Here is a 25508-nt window from a genome sequence, read left to right as displayed (position 1 = left end):
TGCGATCACGTACGCATCATGACTGGGTCGATGTGATGTTCTTCCGGTTTCAATTGGCTTTAAGGCAACGCACGCCGGGTTGGGCGCCGTGGCGCGTTAGACCATTCCGAAATGGAAAACGACAGTAATAAAGAAGATGTTCGTCCTTTATTATTCCCAAGCGTGCGTCCTACGTTTCTCTCCCTCTCTCTCTCTCTCTCCCTCGCTTCACACACTTCCCTGACTCGTGCTAATCCCTGTTCCCGGTTCTGATCCATCAACTTCCCTCGATAGTCGGTTGATTTTCTTGACTGCTTTTCTACTGTCAATTCCGCACACAACGACATTAAAAAAAAACACGCCAACCTGGAGCACACACGTGTGTGTGTCTTTTTTTCGCTTTCACGCCAAGATTGTGCCGTTTACGTTCAAAATTCACCTTAATCCGTTGATTTCGGCCATTTCCTGATTTTAACCGACCATTCTTTTCGCTCTTCTTTAGCATTTTATCTACTTTATCCCATTGCCAATAGATCGGGTGAGTGGGCGAAATCCCACCAACGACCAACGACCGTGAAAACAAACGCGCCAATAACCGAAGCAAGCGTTGGGATGGAAATCCGCTTTCGTCGAACGTTTCCACCGTTGGGACGTTTATTTATTTCCTGTCTCTTGTTTTCGGATCGCATCTTCGCACGCGTTTATTCTTTCGCACGACATACGCCTCCGAGAGCCATAAAATTAGGAAATAAACGCCCAGAAAATGCTCCTCTCTCTCTCTCTCTCCCCCCTCTTCTTTCGTTTTTATTTTACCCATTTCCCACTGCGCCACCCTCAAGGGAAATTCCATCAACGAAAGGATGAGCTAAACAGGCGCAAACAAAAAATCCGCACCAGTCCAAACCGATAGAATTAGGTTGAAACGTTTCGGTTTCCTGCTCTCCGCCAGTTTTTGTTTTTTTTTTTTTGCCATCACCCTCAGCCAGTTAGTCGTCTATCCACTCAATTCTAATCTTTTGCAGATGGTCCAAAGATGGGCTCAATCACCATCGAGAGCCTGCGAGAAAACCATTCTGCACCCATGCCCCGGGTATCCAGTTTTACAGCTCTCAGCGATGGGCTGCTCCACTCGCAAAAATAGCAAGAGAACGTGGCATTGGGCAGGAGTTTAAAATTTTCCTCCCCCCATCCCAATATCCTTCTTCTTCAGGTTTTATGCCATCCACCCAGGAGACCAATTGGGTCGACGATGGGATGGGATGCGGGAATGTTACGATATCATCTCCGCATCGATGTGTGCGTCGTGTGTGCCGAGCATGTCTGAACTTAACGCATTTTGATCCTTTTTATAGCTTGGCCATGTCGCCTTAGATCGTGTCTTCGCCTAGAGACCACAGATGGCATCTGTCCATGGCGAAGGAAATATATTTCACGCTCCGTATTCCGTACACGAGGCACACATGAATATATAATGTAATTAAGCTAAAACCAAATTGAAATAATTGTTACGGTGCTAGCTCCAGAGCACCAGCTTCCTCGATTCAATTTTGTCTTAGCGTGCAAAGGTTTCTTTGACTTGAATCACTTTTGAATCAATCATCAATCACCCAACTATAAAAGCTGTCAATCTCAGTATGTCAGTCCTTCAGTATACAAGAAAGAAAACGGGCATCTAACTTCAGCTGCATTAGCAGACCGGCAGTTGGTGATGCAAAACCGAACAGCAAAAACAACCTGTCGTCATCAGCAAAAAAGAAACCAACGGACACTCAAACAGCTTGCCATTTCATGGCGTAATCTTTGCCACGTTTGAAGTGTACCGACAACACCGACCGAAGATAAGACACGTGACCTGTTTCATGTTTACGCTTGGACGGCAAAGCACATGGTGCTTAAAAAAGAACTCAAAGCGAGGTTGACTGGCACTGTAGCGGGTTTGCTCTAAGAAGAACAAAAACTACAACAACAACAACAACAAAAAAACACCAAAAGCCAGTCTGGGCTACGCACAACGACAGCACGCTGAACACGATCGATCGGTGGTGCTGTCGTTTGGAATTGAACTGGCCGCCAGGCAGGCCGAGATTGTTATTCCTGCGCTGTCAACCAGAAACATCAAAGGTGCTGCCCAATGCTAACGACACCACCGGTGCCTGTTGTGGACGTTGTCCCGAATGTTTCGTCCCGTGCCTGGCTGCAGCAACAGAAGTTAAATTTATAATTACGATTTTTCTAATGTGTTTGCCGGTTTTATTTTGCTGCTTCTCTCCATCCGCCGGTACTAGGTCATGCGCATCTGACAGATTTCAACATCGCCACCCGGCTGCCACCGGACGGGCTTGCCTGCAGCATGTCCGGCACCAAGCCGTACATGGCTCCAGAAGTATTTATGTGTGCCTTAGAGGAAATCGGTAAGTTGCATGGGTTACGCAGGGGGGGGGGGTGAGGAGGAGGGGGGGAGGGTTGCAACGAATCAACTCGGGCACGTCTGCAAAAAAAAAAAACAGCAAAACTTGCGCGCACAACATCCATTCGCTTCGGGAGGGTTGATAATGTTTCGCAATTAATAATAAAAGTCTTCCCCACGCTTCTCATTAATTTTTCATCATGATGATGGAACGATCGACCCTAGCACAATATTAGCAAAACCACCATTGAAGGAGCATAGTGTGTGTGTGAGAGAAAGAGAGAAAGAGATCAAAAGAAGGAAGAAAAAAACGCCACAACAGCACACAAACAACTCCATTTGTAAACCCATTTGCTCACAGCGAGACAAACAAGCGTGTAAAAACCCATGTACACACACACACACAGTCATTTCCGCTGACAAGGATTTTCTTTTTTGCTTGCCACCGAATGAAACGTGGCCAGGACCAGTAGGACCAGAGAAACGGATGAGAAAATGTGTGCCAATAAACCATTAAATTATTCCACATCATTAAATTGCAACTCCGAACGTACCCAACCGTTACCGGAGCTGGGGAGAGTTGCATAGATCGGCTACGATTCGAGACGTAGCCGTTACTACTAACCGCGGTGAAAATGGTTAAAAATGTTGCTCGATTGATGTGCAGCGCTTTGCATACCTTTCAGGCGTAAAGGACCACTCTACTGCAAGGCGAACTCCCTTCGCTGCTTTTCTACGCTCCCTTAGGCTGCCCCTTCAACGGAGTCAAGTGCTCTTTTCCATTGCATAAACGACACACACACACACACACACACACACACACACACACACACACACACACACACAACACTCTCGACAATAATGATTCCCCGTTTCGCTTTTGATCCTCGGTGCAGCCGGCTACAGCTATCCGGTCGACTGGTGGAGCCTTGGCGTGGTCGCGTATGAGCTGCGGAGTGGCAACCGCCCGTTTGTCGTACACTCATCGACACCGCTGGCCGAGGTGAAAAACATACTCAACACGCAACCCCACTATCCCCGCCACTGGAGTGACAATTTCGTCGATCTGCTCGCCAAGGTGAGTTGACAGAAGCACTGTCTTACCAACTCGGACTCGGCGTAATAAGCTGTGTACAGATTCTGCAGCGTTTTAATGAGCTTTTTTGTGTACTTGCATACTTGGACGTGTGCCTTTACAATTTTTAATTATTCCCTCTCGCTCTCTTTCTACAAAGCTACTGAATGTGCATCCCGGTGCGCGTATCAGCACACTGAAAGAGCTGCATCTGACGAAACTGCTGCGCGGCACCGATTTCGAGCGCGTACTTTCCAAGCGTACCAACCCACCATTCAAGCCTTCGAAGGATCATCTCAACTGTGACCCAAGCCTCGAGCTGGAAGAAATGATCGTCGAGACGAAGCCACTGCACAAGAAAAAGAAACGACTGGCCAAGCAGCGGTCGGTGCACAAGGAAAACAACGATCAGCTGCACAGCCAGCTCGAAACGCAGCTACTCAAGGAGTTTCTCGTGTACAACCGCTACAAAGAGCTGAAGCGGAAAGCGATGGAGGCGAAAGAGTCCGAATGGCAGCAGGAGCTCGATCAGGCGATGGCCAACTCGCACGTGTCGAGTCCCGGTGCGCCGGCCGATCGCGGTCTGGCAACGATCGGCGAGCAAAGCGAACAGGCGTCCGGTGGTACGCTCGTACCGACAGGACCACTGGTAAGCTCCCGCTCGGCAGAAACGATCCCATCGGCACCGGTACCGGTTCCGCCAAGTACGGCGGGTCGTACGGCGGACACGATCGACTACATCGACCGGACACCGTCACCGAAGAGCAGCATCTAGAAGCAGCGGCCCAGATCGGGCGAGTCCTGCGACATTATCTGAGAAGTCCGGCAGAGCTGGCCGAACTTCTGGCTTGTGATACACCCAGCGGAAGAGACTGACATTCCCACCGCTCGAAAGCACGCACGCGCGCGCGGGCGCAAAACCTTCACCTGTACAAACACGCAGTCGCAGTCATCACAGCTGCCCCCCCCCTTTGGAGTCACACCGAGCCCATCGGGGACATTTAACACCGGAGGCAATCATCTAATTACTTCGCGCTGGCCGACCAGCGATAATGCGGCACGCGGAAGGTAGCCACAGTCACATTTAACTGCAAAACTGCATTTAGCTCTTAAGCAACGGAATGGTGCTTTAGCCCCCCCCTATTAATGCTCCCAGCGGAAAGGGAGTAATGAGAAGCGTTGTTCTTATTTCTCTTTTTTTTATCTATCTACACGTTCGGTCCCTCACCAACTTTAGCAACAGAACTTTAGACAGAGCCGCGACGGATGGTTTGAAGCACCAGTCAATTTACAGTACAGCGATCGATTGTGCTTTACGGTAGGACGATGTTGGTGTTTATCAGACACGTGCACACACACACACACACACGAATGGAACGCTTAATACGGCTTGTAGGAATGGCAAGAAGTCACTGATGTCTGTAGATGCATGTACCATTCCTATCCATAAATCCTTAGCCTAGACGCCCACCTGGACGCTCCTGTTTGTATGTCCTCTAGATCGATTTTACGCTCCAGAGCTCCTTTTTTGCCGTCTCGTTATAAATCATCCAGTCGTCAGCGCTTGGCGGCCACCTAGCCGCAACCTTGCCTACCTTACAGGCGACTTCTGTCAGTCGAAAAGCACCGCATCGAGTGCATTTAATTAGCGCAGTGAAAACGAGATAGAACATGTATGTTAGTTTGTGAAATGCTGTGAAATAAAGAACGAAAGCAAAATGCAACAATCAACACACACACAACCACAACAACGCTTTATTTATGAACGTGCGTCGTCCGACTTACGCCGCTGCAACAAGCGCTGCAAAGGTAAGTCTTTAGACGGGAAAGGGTTTGAGGTAAAAGGAGGTAATACGAGTGAGTATGTTCGCGTTGCGAAAGTTTTGCTCCATTACTCCGAATGTCTCGATACGTTTGCACGCTAGCAGTTTGTCGTTGCCTGCTTAGAACATCGAGGCTTACTTCTGCTAATGTATGCCAACCATTCAGGACCTTGGTAGCAGGAATGCGACTACAATGCTTGCAATGTCTGTTTTCGCGAAACCTCAATGCCGTTGGAAATCGAGTTCGTGCGTGTGGAAACCTCCACAATAAGTGGAACAACAACAACAAACTTTAAACCAATGCTAACTACCGTTCCAACCGGAATACTTTGCTACTTTGCTACTACAATCAACAGTATTGTAGCGGCCACTACAGCTTTGTTGTGGTTTTACCAATCAATTGTACCTGTCCATTACGACGCACACTCCCAGTGTGCTTTACCATTTATGGGAAATTTCACAAAGCACCCAACTATCCGGCCGGATTGCTCGCCAAGCTGAACTCTCCACTCCAAATCAGACCGGGGGGGAAGTGTGCCGGCCGCTTTTGATCATCTTTTAAATTGATTTTCATTCTATTACTTCGAGGGAGTATCGTTTAGCTTTGAACTGACGCGCCAATCAAACGGTCCAGTTCACCCAGTCACTCAGGTACGTTCGGTGGAGAGTTAGCTCACTGGTGCACAGGTTGCACAAGTACTTTGACGTGAGATTACAAGTTCAGAAAGAAACTTCTTCCACCTTACCGCCTGTAATTCAATCTCAAATTCCACTTTCGCATTCTGCAAATAAAAAAAAAAACAAAAATGCAAACAGGCGTACGTTGGCGCCTACATGTATGCAATGGTGCAATCAATTCGCTTATTCAACCCGTGTCCCGTCTTCCGTCAGGCAAACTGTTGCACTCGCTGCCGATTTATTTCAATTACGGCGAGCATTACGCGCCCGTACGCTTGGCTTGGTAACCGACCTCGAACGCTCAATCAGGTGCATTTACGGTTAAACCTGCTGGATGGAACGACCAGTGTGCACTGCAAACCGGCTAATCTACCCAGCAGCGCAGTGGGGGTGAGGGGGGGGGGGGGGGGTAAAGGTCGGTTGAAGCTGATGATCGGTCCGGTTGGGAAAACTTATAGCCCGCGGTCAAGGATCAATCAATGCTTCCAATGCTTTATTTCCATCGTGATAACCCCTAACCCCTATTCAACAGTTTGTAAGTATGTGTGTGTCGGCGTGGAGGAAGTTTGCCGAGCACTCAAACTGCAGATAAGCAAACGGGACACGGTCACGCCGAGGGAGGCGTTGGGGGGGGGGGGGGGGGTGTTGAGGTAACTGCCAGCTGCTCTAATCAAAGATTACTGAACCGAGAACCGCTCTCGCTGCTCTAATTCATCCAATGAGCAGGCAGACAGCGATGCAAGCGATGGACACGATGTGACGGTGCGTGGGAGTAGTATGACGACGGACGAAGACTATCATCACACTGTTCGGGAATGAAGCTGCGGGCGTGAAGAATTTCCATTTGCCACTCTCCGTAACAGCTGTCTAATGCTTCCGAATGACATCGGATTTATACAGACGGTCGGTGTTTGAACACGCGTTCGTCTGCTGGATGATTTGAAACCCTGACCAAAATCCTGACCATGGATTCCAATTCAATTTATGCAATTTAACTGCAATCTCCCACACGCACACACACCAGGTTTCTAAGAACACAGTAAAAAGAGTACCAACTTCTAAGAACACTAAGTGAACGGAATTTTGGAACAGTTTGTTTGTACAATCTCCGGTAGAGGTCGCCGCTGCAATTATGTTTGTGTTTACATATCAATCATCCCCCCCCCTCCCCCCAACACACCATTATACCGTAGAGCTGTGGCTAGCCGAGCAATCTGACCCCATTTTGTTCGTGGAAGTAACAGCACTCGACTCGAGTAGGAAGCAAATATGAAACTGTACAGGAAGGGAAATGAAAACAAATCCAATTCTATACGATTTGATCGGTTCACAGATTAAAAACACACACACACACCTATGGACTGGTGGTCGATACTGTCTTCATAGAAGATGGATTACACCGAACTTTTGCTGTGAGTGGTGAGCTTTATTTATGATTAGTTTGACAGGACGACAATCGAAACACACCGCCAGGCAGGGATTTGTTTACCTTTGACCCACGAGCTTCTGACAGCTACGGTCAACCAACGATGATTTGCTGCGGTTGGTTATTAGCTGTACGTGTGTGTGTGTGTATGTAAGAGAGAGAGAGAGAGAGAGAGAGAGAGAGAGAGATGTGTTGCAGGACCTGATATGCTTTTCACACAATTGGAGCACCTTCTGCGATGAGTTCTTTATAACAGAGTTTCTCAAAACATTTTGAATTTGGTCCTCGAAGTATAATGGAGGCGCCCAGTACTAATAAGTATCTCTTGACTTAGTGATTTGCTTAGCTCATTTGATCCGTCCAGACCGGCTCCCCGGAATCAGAACTGACTATCGAGGTACGGGTAAAATAGAGTCTTGGAAAGTCTGAAATGACAAGCCAAGATCTGCCAAGTTTGTATCGTTTAAGAAGAGACTTGAACTAGCGACATTCAGCGCTGTTCGCAGTTTGTCCTGGACTCCACATCCATTATGGCGCCACCAAACATTAGCCCTCAGTCGATTAGACTGTCTATTTGACTGTCATTTCACCGCTGTCAGTGTGTCAGCTAAAGTGACTAAAGATATCCTCCCCGCAAAGTAAACCACAACTGCAACTGGCCCCAAATTCTAGACATCCGAGCTATCGCGCACCGTGCAACGATCGTAACGATGGGTTTTTCATCGTTCCATGTTCCATTTCTTGGTGACGCTGCATCCAGTGACAGTGTGCTGTAGCTCCAAAAGACATGTTAATGAAGTGACACAGCCCGTAGTCGTACATTTGCAAACATTCTACCCACCTGACGGTCTGGCATTATGCACCCGTGCCCTGTCAGTTCACCGGTACGGTTGGAAGCAAATTGAAAGCAAAATTTTTCTCCAAACGTTTCTCGCCCACCCTTCGCGCCCAGAACAGCTGCTCGTCTCAGAATATATCGTCGCTTCTTCTTCGCCCGAAGAAGCACTGCTGCAAATATCAATTCGTAATTGTGCGGAAGTAAATTTGAAATCTTTCACCACCACCCCCACCAGGACCTCACCGTTTGCTCAGGGCACCGTCCGTCTTATATTCTTTCCCTTCCCATTTCAATGCACGAAAGTGAAGCCATTTCTCGTTGTACTATGCTGGCAAAGAATGCGAATCACGGTGAGGGGAGCGAAATGAACGGAGGCAAAGAAGTTCGTTAGGCGGGTTCCGGCATTCCGGACAAAAACTTTACTGTTGTAACGAGAAGAAACATGAGCTTGTGCCGAGCATCCATAACTTGGATTTTTTGCTCCTTCCTTCCTTTACGCTTAGGGCTCGTCCACACGGGGAGCTTCAAGTGGCGCATTTTGCGATTTTGACACCTCTTGGAGGTTCCATTTCGTCAACTCTCAATAACTAGAGGCTCATATAACTATGCGCATTTAAGCGCTACTGCAGGAAACTTAACTGCGTAAGAAAAAGCTCTCGTGTGGACGAGCCCTTACATTTTCTGCACTCAAACACTCAAGCAAACACAAACACACATAGCCCCGTCCCATGCACGTGCGTGTCAAGGACTGTTTGCTACCTCTGATTGCAGCGCACAGCATCTCGGTGCGATTTCGCAACGATTCGCTTCCATCCTTTTGCTTCATTCGTCCAATTTCGTCTGTTTCGTTGTCCACATTTACACTTTCCCGCCCTTCATGCCTTTTATGAAACAGTTTTGTTCGTTTGATTTGCGTTCTGCCACCGCCTTCGGAGCAAAAAAGGGAATTAATTGACGAAAAACGAACAAAACTGGGGATGGAAAGTATGGGGAAGAGATCGAACCTTAAAACTATCTAACTCGAAGGAGAGGCATCGGTAAAATGGTTGCAATGTGTTTTTTTTTTCTGTTGGCATCCACCCGCACTAACGCAAGTCAGTGAAATCAGGATTCATTCCCTTTATCTGTTCCATCGCACACATACTACCTTTATATCAATTTCTTTTGGTGGGTAGAAACGGAAGGAGAAATTCAATGATAACTTTGAATATTTAATGCTTTCGATTCGTGGAGATACATTTCTCTGTATTGCAAATCTTCCTCAAGCCTGGAATGGAGATTTTCCGTCGGATCCGTAATAAGTATGCTTGGAAAACAATAAGCAAATGTTGCTTTAAGTTTGAGTTTTATCCAGACACTTAATGATGTTGATACGTCCGTAATTGACATTCACCTGGAAAATACGTTAAATAATGCCACGCGATCCGTAATGAGCCAATTTGACGAATCTGTCGCCGTTGGCTGAACGAAGGAACGGCACGTGCCACCGCTATCGTTTCGTCATGTCACCAACATCTAATTCAACCGCCAACTCCCGATGACCATTGTGTAGAAAGTGCGGTGTGCGTCCAGTTGCATTCAAAAGCGCCCGATTAATTCCAGCGCTAATGATGCACACGCGAAACGGTCACGAACACATCACTGTGTGACTTCATTACACGCCCATGCCCCAACTAATTAAATTACAAAAGGATCGATTTATTGTAATCTAATTCCATATGGGAATCGCCAGCATACGTGTCAGGCCATGCTCAAGGTATGCATGCATCGGTTGGTGTTCTGTGCAAATTTACAGCATCTCAACAACCCGGCGTTCCTGCCAACGGACCGCATCAGGTAAGAAAATCTCTGCCGCTCAGGGAAAACAAAGATGGCATGAAGCGACAGGAAAAGCGACGCGCAAAACGTGTCTGAAGCGCCGAGCGGATACAGCGGAAGGCCTAATTACCTTCGGCATTCAGCGAGCAGATGAGCGATCTCCTTGAGCAACGCACACATTCCGGCGCGTATTGAAAAGGGAGAGAACACGAACGTACGCAACAAAGGCGGACACGTTAATCGGTGGAAACGCCACACGCAGTGAGGTCGATGGAAGGGAACTTGCTACGGTGTGCGGAATGTTTTGTGGGGATGAAAACAGAAGCAAAGATCCCGCATAGCGAAAAAGGAATGCGACCGGTCGTAAAATAGCTGAACATTTCGCCCCAAACCCGAACTGGAATGCTTGCTGATTGACTTAGACTTACGGATGCCTGATTACCTGCTCCGGAGATATTCATCAGTTGTTTTTGACTGTCGTCTGCTTTTCTGAAGCGTTCTTCGCTTTTTCTTCCTTTCTTTAGGCGCACTTTAGCCGGAAAACAGCCACGAAACCACAACGGGATATGAGGCTAATGTTGATGGGAAAGAGACACAAACTAATGCTGCATTTATTTGGATTCTATTTACAGTTCATGGACCCTGGTTGGAAGCCCTGTTACTTCGATAGTCATCAGTTTACAGAAATGCCTCTGTAAAGCAGTAACTTTGATACATACTTCTTCCTCTTTGCTCTCGTGAGCTTCTTAGGCCACGCCGGCCATCTAATGGCTTACTAGACTCGTTTATAACACGTAGTTGGAGCGTCAGTTCTCACTACATTTGAAGTTATTTTGACATTGTTACATGTCACAAATAAAGCAAAATAATGTTAAAAACTTCACGTTAGCGCTCTCAGTCACACGCTGGAACCGAACACAATCATCTTCTAACCTCCCAACCTGTCCCCGGCAGTAGTATAAGAACGCTTTATTAATTCCAATTCCAGAGAAAAATTGTCGCTTACATTCGGCGCAACTTTCAAGCAACCGGGAATGGGTCATTACATACCCGAGCGTCGGTGTTGGGGCGGGTTAAATTTTGCAATTAATCTCACTTTTCGCCCCGGGCTGATGTGACTATCGGGATTTTGCGAATCATTCACCCGAAAACATGATCTCAACCGCAAAAAAAAGGACGTCCAGCAAACCAAGCTGTACAGTCGCTTAGGATTCTCACACACACACACACGCACCTGTTGGGACACACATACAACGTGCAGATATGACAGAATGCAGAATGTGACTAAAATAGCTTCACCAATTAGTTGTGTCCCGGGCAGTTGCTCACTGATTGTGCCAGAAGAACACTAATTACTGGATAACTAAGTATCATGCTGTCTTCTCGCTTACCATCCGGTCAGCTCGGTGGCCATTAGCCGGGCGGCACACTGCTATAGTGTGCTCTAATATTCGCTTCAATGTAGATGATTTATTTCACCTCCGCATCACCGACCGACCGACTGGCAAAACTGGCCAAGGTTTGGGGGGAGTGCTAAAAACGTTGCCCGAAGACGGCGTCTCACTGGCCGCGGAACGTAAGCAGAACGTGTCTCCGAGGCGAGTACCAGGTAAAGGTGGCCCAAAGTTTGCTTCTCTAACAGCGCTACACGGAGTCGGTAAGCAATGTTCGTGAAAGTTGGTGCATTTCTGCATGCACTTCAGATTGCGGTTAGGCAAAACCCATCACGTACAGATATGATATCGTGCGTGGGCTTGTGTGCGAACTCACCTAACCACCACCATACGCCGCGACAGTACAGCAAACTTTTCGCCATCTCAATTACCGACGCCTTGCTGAAAGCGACGGGCTGAAAAGGCATTTCACCCAACACTTCAGCGTCGCGCAAACGACCCTGCTGTGATAGAAAGTAATTAATTTAATCAGCTGACATAGGGTTACAAATTAAATGGCCCTACAGGCGATCCTAACGTTAACCTGGACCGGAAAGTATGGACCAAAATTGATTGGATTGTGTTATCAATTGAAACAGCGTAGGTAAAGTGAGGTTATGCATCTCAAATTCTTCATTGTTCTGGCTACATTGCCTTCGAGTAAAGCATTGCAACCATCGTTGGAAAGCAGTCAGATGGAAGCTAAAGTTAATCAAAAAGAACTGTTAAGATTTTCATAACTGAGCCTCACACGATTGCCTCACCCATTCGCATTTCGCATGCTTTGGAGCTTTTTCTCCTGTCGGCAAATGCGCGACTGTTCCGTTAAGTAATTAGCTACACTTTATGATACATTGAACTAAAAATAAAAAGCACTTTACTGACATTTTACGTCTCATGCTGACTTTACGAAGTAAAGTCTCTTGCTAGCACAACGATGGCTGTGCCTGCACGTTTCAAATAACTGCAAAATAATTAGCCTACAAACAAACTCTCGTGCAATCACTTGGGCTGATGCTTCGAAGAGCAAGTTCAACCTGATGAACAAGTGCATCTCCCTTGGTTGTGTGTAGCAATGTGGTACAATTATCTGGCAAATCAACCGGTAACCGGTAACGGATACTTACAAATACTTGGCATGGAGGAAGGGGGGAAGGGGGGGGGGAGGGGGCTCAACCTCCAGTATAATGTCGGCCAGTCGGAAGGGGGAAACGAAAACAAGTGCATTCTGATTGTGGTTATTCTACCTGCTTGTATACGTCTTCCGAGAGTCTGCTGTCCATTGGATGTCGACAGATCGAAATTAGTGGACGACTGGGCTGGGCCCATTCCATCCCAGTTGGGACGAAATTGTGTATCGATTACATCCCGATGGCTTAGATGGCTTTGTGTATGGTTAATCTATGCTCACTGCAGCTTACACACAATCCTTGCTAAGGATGCTGAACGGGGCCTTCATGGAAACATGCACCACTAATCCAAGACAATGTTTAACGTGCGTTCCATTGTGTAAAATCTCTTCCTCTGTTTCAAAATTGTCCTATTTTCCTTCTAACAAAAGCTGTTGGCTCGCCTCTAATCATAGGACGGACAGCAGCAGAAATTTACCATAACCGGTATTTACGAAATAATTACCAATTTTCCCACCAAGTCATCGTTATCATCGTTTGAAAACTGTTTCGGAACGTGCAAAAAAAAAGTTTGATCTAATCATTTGCCAACATGCCGCTAAATGGTGAAACGGTATGAAAGATAGATATACCTTTTTAATTACCGGCCGTCCAACACTCATTACCCTCGCGCGCGCGTGAAATTATGACCCCGAAAACTGTTACACAAACCTGTGTTTTTGCGGCGTTTTGTGAGAAGCCTATTGCTAAACGCACTGGTAGAAGACACATATGGGAGTGTGGCAGACAGGGAGGCGGACAGGCAAACCCCGTCACGATGGTAACCGTAATGGAATTCTTAAACCCGATTCCGACAGCGCTTCTCAGCATCCACCTACCATGCCCTGGTCCAATTAAAAGAAAATTTATTAACAACCATTAATTTCTGCCTGCCAGCGCCGTGAAACCGTCAGATGGGTATGGTGAGTGTTTGGCAACCTGAGAGGTAGGTACAAGCTGGCGAGTGTTTTACGTTTTTCGAGCTTACGAATCGAGGTGGCGTTCTCGTATGTGTTGTAAGATTTTAAACCGGCACCCGGACGAAACCGGAAATGTGTGCCGAGAGGCCGTACAAAAAGGTCATCGGTCAAAGCGTACCCGCGCATACGCGGTAGCGGTGTGCTGTGTGGTGTAGTGGAGTGAGTCACATACGGGCGCTTGCGAGGCGTAGATTAGCATATTTTCTTCACCTTTTTTTTTTAGCGAACTTCGTGCACGACACCGGAAGTACTCGCGCTCGTTTCATTCCTTCGGTGTATTACCTTGTTACAGGTGTACCTGCCTAGGTGGAGGCGCCCGGTGGTGGAGGCGCCCGATGGTGGAGGCGCCCGATGGTGGAGACGCCCGGTGATGGAGGCGCCCGGTGGTGTAGGCGATAGCGGCGCCGTTCTTCAAACGGCAGGACTCCAGGGTTCAAATCCCATCCGTTGGAAAGGTATCCAACTACGGTGACCTAGTAGGTCGTTAAGCCAAGAAGAAGCAGAAAAATAAGGTGTACTTATCACCAACTCTCCTCGGACAATCCCTCCTTACTGCGCAATCCCATGGTCGGGTACCGTCTGCGAAGGATTGGCCAACGGATTTGACCGGTTTGCCGTCTACCGTACGGTAGCTAATCGTTCATATTTTTCCTATTTCACCTCCGGGTTCATCTCTCCCCTCTCTTTCTTCCTCTTTCATTCCCCTTCTCGAGATGAAAACTTGGTGACTGCTGTCGAAAATCAGCACCATTGTAATTTCACCTACCCCGAGGGCACAAGTTCGCGAGCAAAAGTGAAATATTGAATTACAGCCATTACCTCGGCCATTTATCAGACCAGTAGTAGCGGGTACCGATCATTCTCTATCTTGCTACACTTTTTACCTTCCAACCTCCTTCTCTCTTTCCCTCGAGCTATGCACATCATCACCATTTTTCACCAGTACGTCGACCATAATGGCGCGACTCGTCGACATCCTCCTGGTCCCCCGCGGAGGGGAACTCGGTTTTTCCATCCACTGGTCACCTTTACGGTGGAAGAAAAAAGCAACAAAAAATTGAAACAACCTCGGTTGAGCTGCTGTCCACACTAATAAAGCTACGGCTGAACGAAAATGCAAATGCTCTTTACCTGCCACTTTTTCCCCCTCCGCTGAAACCTACCTACTCCCGTTTGCTAGACGTCCACGGTCACAGATAGACGGACGGTGAGACTGTAGTGCAAGCGTATCAGCGAGAAGGAAGCAGGAAACCCAAGGAATACATTTACCGTTCCATCTCGAGGCGAATTAGGAACAAATTGGATACGACTTTGACATCGGGATTTTATCTCGTCCAAAAAGAAAAAAAAAAGCTTACCTACAAACAGGCGTACCAAAAGACCACAGGGTATACCCCCCCACACACACACACCCAAGTTGGTAATCCCTCAGCAAAAGCACAGCACCAATGTTGTGCAATATGTACAGGGGAAACTGGGTATGGCAAAGGGTGATACAGAAAATGGGGCGAGAAAATGGCGCAATTCGAGCAAATAAAACCCGGCTAAGGTAAAGGGAAACGAATCGACGAATCGGATGCCATTTCTGGTACTGTTCGAACTCGACTAACTTTACGCTCTGGCTTGTGGACTAATGAAGAGGTCAAAAGTTTGCCTAGCGCACCAGGACCACGGAAAAGCAAGGTTTGAAAAGTTCTTGTATTTTGTTGTTGACCGTTCCCGCGACACAAACCCCAAACTTCTGCGCCCCAATTCTTTAGCAAGGTTCGATCAAAGGGCACTTTGGGCGGTGCAACTTTACCGCTTCATCTACATTTATGATTAATTCTGTTTCCTCAATCGATCGTGGAGAATTGTAACTGGATAGCTGAGCCACAACTTCTTTGACGCTTATCCCGACCATACTGTTTACCGTACAGCAATGTAACCCACGTACAGAAGCGTTGATTAACTTCCAGCCGAAAACCTCTCGAAGTTCACCACATTTGTGACAGTTCTGATACCGGTTTGGGGCCAAAAATACCGCTGAAGGAATCCCACCGGATATAGCCGATTTCGCACGTACTTCGCACGGATTAGACTCACCCAAAACTTTGTCCAGCAACATCCTGCAACGAGGCCCTGGATGTTTGTGCGCCAGGGCGACCACAGATACTGTCAGAATTAGTACGGCAGACGACAACGGTTTCCGGCCTTGTCAACAAGTGCTCCAGTAGCGTGCGCCGCCAAACAGTTTGAGAAAAGAAAGTAAGCCTTGCGGACGGTTCCCAGGACCAGCGAACGTGCTCAACCGATTTGATCGATCGGTCCGAAATTGTGCCGCTGCTCCACCCCCATCTGCGTTTGAGCACAGTGTACGGTACTCCAGTCATAGGACCCAAGTACCCTTTTTGCACATCAAGCGTTGGTATCTTTTATTGCTTTACCATTTTGCTGTCGCGCCACCGTCTCGCGTTTACGGGTTTAGCTTTATTTATGGCGAAGTCTAACACTCGTCAACCCGGCGGTCTAAACGACGTGCACTGGCGAAAGCTGCCTCATGTTTCGTAATATCTGGCATTGCAACGTGTTGCATGATGGAAGCGCGTACGATTGACTTTCCCCCTTTTCGGGTTTTGTTGATCCTGCTACCATCCAGTTGGTCTAGGTGGAGGGGGTATACGCTATGACTTGACGTTTCAATTCTTTACCGATTTTTATGACACTCCTGAATGGTAGACACCCATCGCCTACCATCGCACTCCATTACCAAGTGTTTGGACCGTTTGCAAAAACAAAAATTGACGTTACGTTACTCAGGCTTTGGTTAGGCGCTCGATGACGTACATCGAGCGGTTTTGTTCCTTGCAACCGTAATGCTCCACGTGCCCCCTTTCCCGCACTCGGACTGTCCCACTCAATAACCGAGTTGCTATTGAAAACCAAATGTTGAGCTCTTAAATTTATGGTCGCTTGCCAGCAACAATCTATACCGCAGACTAATATTAGACATGCCAAGAAAGTACCTTCGCCACAGAGCAACGCAAAGCAAAAACAACCCCCGCATCGTTCGTTCATTGAACGCAGCAATATGTTTGGGGTTTGGGTCAGGTTAGTGGCGTGCTCTAGCAACCACCCGAATGACCAAATCGTTGTCATCAGTGTGCAATTATTTTCTCCGCCTATTTTGCCTTCCTAAATGCCTAATGATAGCATTCAACAGCCTCGCACAGGTAGCAGATGTTTTATGCAAGCAATTCGTACATTGCTATTAGCCTCATTACGATCAAACTGTCACCAACAAACCTTGCCGGATTATCGCCACTACTCGATCAATAACACGGAGGTCGCTAGCTAAACGACACCCGAGGAAGACGAGCTGCCCAACCGTCAGGTGTACCATTACGACCGAGGTGATAATTGGAATTAATCGAATAAATACGACCATTTTCCGACATGTCACCGGGACCGACAGTTCGTAAACTCCCTGTTCCGTAATAGAGGACACAATACGGGGCTCTGTCCTGTCAATGGCTACGATCTAGTCACCTCAGGATGATCTCCAGACCCGTCTTTTCTTCGTCGCTTCGGCGAAAATTTCGTGGACCATAGGTCTTCTGATGTCTGATTTCATATACAGCATCGATTTGATGTGCTTCCATGCATGCTTTGTTGCCGAAACAAGCAGCTAGTAAGCTCAATTGTATCCTAAAGCTACCCAGTTTAGTCCACAGATCAACTCCGATCACCATGTCCTGCAAAACGATTCACAGTTCTAATTGCTTTGTTGCTTCTTAAGTGATTAGAGTCGTTTCCGGAGTAGCTTCAGCAACTGCCCAGTTCTGATTTTCCTTCCTATCCTATCCCATCCATTCCTCCGCAAAGTTTTGAACTCTGGCTGCCTTACCGAACGGTTCCTGCTTGCCGTGCCTTGCCGGAATCCAGCGAAATGACTCGCATTAATGGTGAACGGTAATTTAATTTGCCAAATTGCATTTTTCACTTTCCCTGTGCTTTTCCCTCTCCCTATTCTTTCTTCTCTCTCTCTGTGTATGGGGTGAAGTGTGTTTTATTTAACAAATCTTTCCGCTTCCGCTGCCCGCTACCACAATCTAATTTAAATGGAATGCTCCGTTATGGATGGAAGACGATGCGAGACGAGCTTGAAGAAAAAATTGCAAATTGCGATTCGGTGACTGGCAAACCGGTCAATTCGCCTTAGGTTGGATTAATTGCTTCACTTTACTTCCCTCACACACACACACGAACTACCGGAGGAAAGCAGAAAGATCCACTGGTGGAAAGAACAGATAGTAAAAACAAATAAACCGACGCTCCAGTGCGATCTGTTTTTCTTCCTAATTTTCCTTTCATGGAAATTTTCCAAACAAAATTTCATTTTCTTTACGTTTCGTTTCCCTTTTCTCCCTAGCGTGGCTGTGTCACCGACATTGGCCCACGAAATGTGTCCGTCCGCTTGTGCTGTTTGTTACCGTCGGTCATCACAAAAACGATTAAATATTACCATCATATTCGGACGCTCCACCCCCATAGCGTTCGGTTGAATTGTGTTATTTATGCAGCGAGAGCGCGCGTTTCCCATGCTCTGGACGTTTTCTTGGTTTTGCTCAAATTTTTTTTATGTTTTGTTCTATTCTTTTTTTTTTGTATCCTTTCTGAAAAATGTCACGGCATCGTCACACAAAAGCCTTCTCCAGTGTTCTCCCTGTTTCTGCCCTGTTAAAGCAGTCCTTCTGCAGTCCGTGCCCTGGCGGCCCCATTCAGTACACCGTTTTATTATTCAAACTTGTCGTGAATAAATAAGCGCAAATTACAGAAAATTCCCAACTTAAATTGTTACCCTTTTATGTGCCTTTGTGTGTGCTGTTGCGTGATGAGGTTTCGGCTAGTGTTGAACCGTCTAGAGGTCAAGCTAACATTTGAACAAAACGGTCCCCCCCCCCACCCCCCCTTTCTTGATGTTTTCATTTATTCAATCAACAAAAACACACACACATATGGAGCTTTAACACACTGCCGTTAGTTACAATGTCACCCTCCCCCTGTCTATGAACGAGCAGAATGTTGCTAAAGCATCATATGCTGGATTCCGGTGCGCGAGTGGACGGCACATCAAAGGGAACGAGCGGGCCACGTTCCGTAGCACAAACCAAACATACCATCACAAACCAGATTCGCCACGATTCGCCACTCTTACCAGCGTTTGCTTCGTGAGCACATTAATTTTTGGCCAGTTTCTACGGCATCTTGCACCGAAACGAAATGCACAAATTAATTCATAACTCGCAGCACAAGTGGGTGAAAAAGAGGAGAGAGAGTGAAAGAGAGAGAAGGCGATACAAGTGCACTCTGGTACCCATCCAAACACTGGATGAAATCTTCTCGAGTGCCTGTAACACTACAAAATGAGCAGCATCACATCCTCTTCCGCGTAATGACGCCAAATTAAAGTAATAATCGTTACATTTAGCTCGTTTAGGTCTGTTTCGGTTGTGTGTATGTGTATGTGTGTGTGTGTGTGTGTGTGGCCCTGGTCTCACATTTCCATTTTATTTGTATGATTGTATCGCTATTTATTTATTTACTTATTTTTCAACACGTTTTATTCTTGTAAAAAGCGCCTAAATGTATGTATTTCACCGTACATTCACCCGAAACGATGATGTTTTTTTGCTCGAATCCCATTACTATACCGCTCCGTCATTGTCATTTTTGTTGCCAGAAAGTTTGTGCTAAGTTACGAAGTGGTTAAAATCTTTCCCATTCACCCAAACCGTTCGTACACAAACTGTTTGTCCTTCCCGGTCATTCTCTTCCCTCTTCATACTATGCACAGTAGGAATCGCAAAGGAAATATCGGGCAAACAATTGAGTCAATGTCGAATTTTATACCTTCTGCATAGTTACTTCAGTACGATGGAGGCGCCTGGTACCTCTCGTTGTAAGACAGATGAATGACAAAAATTTAAATTATTTTGAAGAGTATTGAGTGCATTTTTTCACTGAGTGAAGCGTTTGCGTTCTCGTTTGAAATAGTCTGCATATGTGTTTAGTTTAAAACAAATTTAAGTACCAATTAAGGTACCGCAAAATACAGCCGCGTACGCCAAACGGTCGCCGGAAAAACTAGAGCACTTTTGCACTGCCCATTGACACTTGAAATATCACTACGTAGTCATACGAACAACTCAACAACTCACAAACGAACACTCTTACCCAAACGATTACTTGCATTAAATGCCTTTAATGCACTTTCGCTACTGGAAAAAAAATCCTTTTTTGGAGAACTTCATCCCAGTCTGTGCCCGATAGTGCACCATAGTGCTTACCCCCCCCCCCCCCCCCCCTTCCCCCATCTCTGCTTACGTGTTGCGTACGATGGAAGGTAATTCGTTCTATTTCACTTTATCGATTTCTTCCACTGAGAACCGTGCGCACATCGCGGCAAGAACATTCTCATAGTAACAATTCCCGCAGGAAACGCGTCATTTTTCATCCCCCAGGAGCATTACCGGCAACGCGAGAGACACCGAAAGCAGGATGGTGCGTTGCGTTGCTGCTGTTAGTGTTTTGTTTCCTTTTATTTTTACTCCAAATCCTTGAAGCTAACCTCCAAGTGGTGTACTTTATTTGTGGAGACTAAAAGGCTTCTGCTAGTTTACCACGCACTCGTTGTCATCGCTAGACGAAGAGGTTCGGTGAAGGTTGGAAGGCAAGAAGCTATTTTTGAAGAAGAAAATTACACTCCCTTCCCAAACATCCAAACCCGCCCTTCGGAGCAAGGCAAACATCAACGACGTTGGGTAGTATTCCTGTGCAGCTGCTGCTCGCCTTTTGCGTTCAAGAGTGGCGACTATTACTGCTCGTGGAACGGATATCTTCTGCCACCCGTACGGTACGATGACACTAGTACGAACGTTTCTATTTTTCTTGAAAACTGATCCCCTTTTCCATTGCCATTGGGTGAGTGCAGTGCCGATTAAAAATCGTTCGGCTGCGGTGTGCAGAAAAGGGTAAGTAAACACAATTTGAATTTCCAGTGAAACCACACCAAGAGGACTTTGCGTTTCTTTGCGTATGTGTCACGACTGTCAAATATTGTTGACGTTCTACTTGTGGGTCGTCTACAAACGCTTCTCACCAGCGTCCTCGGATGCGATGGATTCAAGCGCCTTAAGAAAGCAACCCCAAAATAAAAAAGCCTTGGAACTCCGGCGTCCGGCACAATACCTAACCCACTTTTCCGGCACAATACCTAACCCACCGAGACGAGCAACATTCCTATTTGCTCCGGATGTTTCACCCCACTTTTCCGCTTTGCCTTAAGCAAAAAAAAAAAAAAACTTCAAATTCCTATAACCAGCAACAAAGGCTCTCGGACTGAACGGGCAGGAACCTCCCGAAACCGTCACATCAAAAATCGAGCAACCAATCATTCGAACCATAATCCAATCCGAACAATTGTGTTAGTCGACTGCTTCCGTCCAGGTTGCAGCTGAAACACCCGGACCCAGTGACAGCACAACAACAGCATCAAAAGTCTGGAGGCTGCTTGCGAACCCCGGATGCTCATCGATTCGTTTTGCGCCTTCCATCGGCCATTCCTTCCATGCCGCATGGAAAAGGGCTCGCTACGAGTGCTGAACGAATGGATAATGGTAAAATAATTTGCACCCGGAAACCGGTGTCTGGTTGATTGTTTCCTTCCGAAAAAAAAAAACCCCCAATGGCAAACCCATATCTACCCCAGCACTGTTTGCGTGCAAACTAACGCTTTCAGTCAACGGAAACGGCCGTTGAGAGAAGGTCGACCGTAATCGAATTCTGCCAAGATTTACCTTGGCTGCAATCCGTTGCAGTGATTGCCTCTCTTGCCTCTGAAAAAGTCGAACTACAATGATATCAACTCAAACAGACGAGATCAATATGAAATGTTGGCGCGATCAATATCGAGCATGTGAATACGACTCTTAAGACAATAAAAAAAGGCTCCGGTGGAGTTTAAAGCTTCAGCAAAAATGGTCTCAGTCTCGATTATTATTATTGGCAATGTACTTACCCATTCGCAGCGTGCCACTTAGATGGCTAGTCGTACCAATAGGTAGACTCGTCTTACCATTCAATCTGCAAAGAAAATAAGAAAGAAAATGGAAAATTAATTATTTTTGCTGATGTTTTTCATTATCCTCCTCATCTCTTTTTAAGTTATTTATTTATTTATTTATTTATTATGTGTGTTGACTGAAACAATGAACATTATTCATAGGGCATTTCATCCCTTATTCTTTGCCTTATCCCGGACAAGCTTGGTGGATGCGCACGCAAACAGATGACAGATCAACAGATGACAGATCTGTTGATCTGTCATCTGTTTTACGAACGAGTAGGTAATAAATACTACAACTACTACCTATCACCGGGGGCGGCCCGGTGACGTAGATGACATCCGTCTCGAGCTGCCAGAGGAAATTCCTCCTGGAAGCAAATGTTTGTTAAAATTGTAAAAAATTGTGTACTACTTCACTTTGTTATAAGATTGCTTTCTTTGTTCAAGGAAAAGCAAAGAAAAACCCGTACCCCGTTGGTCAAGTCACAGCCCGTACTCACATCAGCAGATGCCAACGTCGCATCGTGTATGACAAATGGGCATGGGATGCATCCGGTCGTTTTCCATCTTTCAGCTAAATTGTTCGTTTTACCGCTCGATGGAACTTGCGCTTCCCCCCCCCCCCCCCCCCCCCCTGTATATCCACATGGAAATCGCATTTGGTTTACCATTCGGCCCGAGTACGGTTGATTGATGTGCTTTTGATTGCCAGCCGGTCATTTTATCTCTAAGCTCACCAACCGGTTGTCACAGACGACCGCAACCTTTCCCGATCGGACTTTCCGGGGTTTTTTTTTGTTTTTTACTATTTTCAATATTGTATTTCTCCCTCAGCCACCGAACAATTGCGCCCGGGTGCACAATAATCTAATTTATTTAATTATTTTACGCCCCCAACACGTGGAACAATTCGGAAATTGTCAATTGGTTGCGCTAACGCGACTCGCGATCTCACTCCGGGTCACGCTGTGGTTTGCCACGCTTGCGGCACAGATCAACTCAAATCTCGCTTGCTCGTACAGCCCCGTAACCCCTCATCAGTTACAGACAACCCTAGTGGACCCCTGTCAGCGCCAAGCATGGCGCCGCACGCATCCAATTTCGCGCACGTCGACGATTTGGTTATGACAAGCCAGGGTGAGTGATTAATCGTACCATCCGGTCATAGTGCAACGTCTCAATTTGTTTTCGTGCGGGAAACAATCAATTGAAGTCAGGGTAAAAATCAAGCAAGAAAAAAAAGCAACCGATACGCGTCGATCGGTCGTTTAAAACTGACTAACTCGGTCCGTGACGGGAAGTGTAATGTTGCACCACCCCTCCCACCCCCCCCCCCTCCCCCACTCCCCACCACTCGGTCACGTCATATTAGACAAAAACAATTTATTATCGTTGGAGCCTCCCGGCTGGTCGGTATCGATTTTCACGTCAGATGAAATCGATCGTGATAATGTAACGCTTTTCGGCTGTACGCGTCCCATCAATCATCAGAGCCGACCGTAACGGTCGAAATCAGCGCGTGCGGAAACACATACAACTGCCGCTGCTCACCACTCTTCCAAGCAGTTGACGGCCGTAATCCCGGCCCGGGTTTACGTTGTTCAGTTGATTACTTTGGGCGGCGCCGCAACGAGCGCCAAAGAAAAGATGCTGACCGATCCCGCGTTTGAAGCATTACGAATGGAAATGGGACACTTACTAGAGGATGTGCTAAAGTTGTAACCGTGTCCGGTGGACAGGACACAAATTTTGATACGTATGTACTCAACGAGCTTTGACGTTTGACATTTCGAATTTGACAGATTGTTTGACAGCAACACCCGTTGGCAGGCATGCTTGCAAACATGACGAAAACTTAATATTATTATTAATGCCAAGAAAAGCGCTTTCCCCAATCTGGTTCGTAGCATCCGCTGTAGCTGCTGTGTTTACCGGAAGTCAGCATGTAAAAAAAGGTGGAAAAAATCTTAACAACCATGTAGCAAGCATGTGCAATTCCACACAACCATGAACCGTTCCAAAAAGGGCTATAAAGACTGAAATTTGCACACAAGAAAAAACGAGAAAAGGGAAAGACAAGCCAAAACAAAGGGTAACGCGATGAAACGCGATGAAACGCGATGAAACTGCCGAGCAAAAATCGACTATCGGAAGCGGAAATAGTCGCACGAAGGTATGCATATTTTGCCGACTGACTGTAGGTGGTGTAGGAAGACACAAAAACCCATAAAAGACATGTCTTAAATAAACTTTTTTCCTTGTTGCAGCAAAGCAGGCAACAAAAAGAAAGGCAAAGGAGAGTTGCGTGCTTGTTGGTGCCCGAAATGGGAATGCTCTCGAGCCTTTCTCGCCAACAGACCCCGGGTGGTAGCAACCCTTCGAGTTGCTACCGCGTTGCGCGGCCACCGGGGTTGAAAGGGGCTCTTTGTTTGGACGCTTGTTTGAAGACTTTCGCGCAGCGTGCAGTGTTGGGGCTTTGTTTTTGATGGCCTTTCAACGGGTCCCATTGAGGGAGGTTTTTTTTTTTTTTTGGAAGGTCCTCCGATTGTTTCTCGCGCTAATGAGAAGTTGCCGATCGTCACCGTTACATAGATGGGTGGGTGATGTGCCATGGATTGTTGCGCGGGTTTCTTTTTTATTAGTCGAAACAATCGGTCGACGACACGATGCGTCATAAAATGTGCTTTTCTCCAAGTTGTTAGGGACTATATATAGATAGGTTCGCACAAATGTAACCACCATTTGGCAGGTTTATGAAGCGCTGTTCGGTAGTTGGGAAATGGCACACTAGTGTATCAAAAAATGAAGCAAAAAATAATTCGAGCAGAACGAATATGTCAAAAAAAGGGATGAATAATAATAAATCGTTCGTCGTAGAATTGGTAGTGGTTTGTGTAGTCGGGCAGCGTGCTATATTTAGTGGTGCTTGCACGGTTCGAATTCAGCCGGCATCAATGTTACGTCTGTCGCTTGGTCCTTTCGGAGGGGTGTGTGTGTGTGTGGGTGTTTTAGTCCAGCATCTGTAACCTTACATTATGCTACCGGTTGGAAGTGCACCATTGGATATGTTGAGCGGTCACGATTACGTTCCATTCTGGGGCCATTTATTGTGCTCCCACTGTCAAACCTCTGATGCATTCATTTCGAACAAAACGAACACCTTCGGGATGGTTGGTAGGAACGGCAGCTAATGCTCACCAGACGGTAATGGTTTGTTAGTGGGGGTTTCGAGTGTTAAGTCACGCGTTCCCCTACCAAGTTTCTGGATCAGGTTTCTGGTGGATAGGAGATCGACCACATTTCACCACGCTTGGTGTAGTAATGTATCGCAGGGGAGTGCTGCAGTTTAACATTCAGTAGTCTAGTTTCCACCAACGTGGCGACTCCCTAGGACAAACCATCGCCATTGCCGCACTGTTTGTTTTCTTCAGCAACAAAAAAAAAAAAACACTTTTTTTCGTTAAGCACCCAACACCGACGGTACTGGGAACGTTGAATTGCAAACTGCAAACAGTATACACAGCACTGGCAAAGGTTCCGTTCCGTTTTCTATTCTATTTTTTTTTTTCCACCAATTCCGTTACCATTTACGGGAAAGATCCTTTTCATTTACTCACACACGCAATCCGAACCCGTGGCTCGCGTGGTTGCGGGTGTGAATGAAACCTCATAATAATGGGCAGTGAAGGGTAGGAAGAAGGGCCTCCCCGATTACGCTACCATGTGCGCCATGTTAGCTGATGCGGTGCCATTAATTTTCATATCCTTGCATCTT

The 25508-nt window shown here is 46.7% G+C and overlaps 1 protein-coding gene across 1 annotated transcript in view; it reads left to right on the top strand.

The window, feature by feature from the left end:
* Positions 1-4236, top strand: part of LOC126557644 (serine/threonine-protein kinase 32A) — a 38832-nt gene extending 34596 nt beyond the window's left edge. The window contains exons 7-9 of the mRNA XM_050213498.1: positions 2265-2390; positions 3283-3464; positions 3622-4236. Of these exons, the coding sequence (XP_050069455.1) occupies positions 2265-2390; positions 3283-3464; positions 3622-4236 (923 nt within the window). The remainder of the gene's footprint in view (positions 1-2264; positions 2391-3282; positions 3465-3621) is intronic.
* Positions 4237-25508: the final 21272 nt, after the last annotated feature.

Source organism: Anopheles maculipalpis, chromosome X, assembly GCF_943734695.1.
Source record: "Anopheles maculipalpis chromosome X, idAnoMacuDA_375_x, whole genome shotgun sequence".
NCBI lineage: Eukaryota > Metazoa > Arthropoda > Insecta > Diptera > Culicidae > Anopheles > Anopheles maculipalpis.
This window is presented reverse-complemented; position numbering and strand designations above follow the sequence as displayed.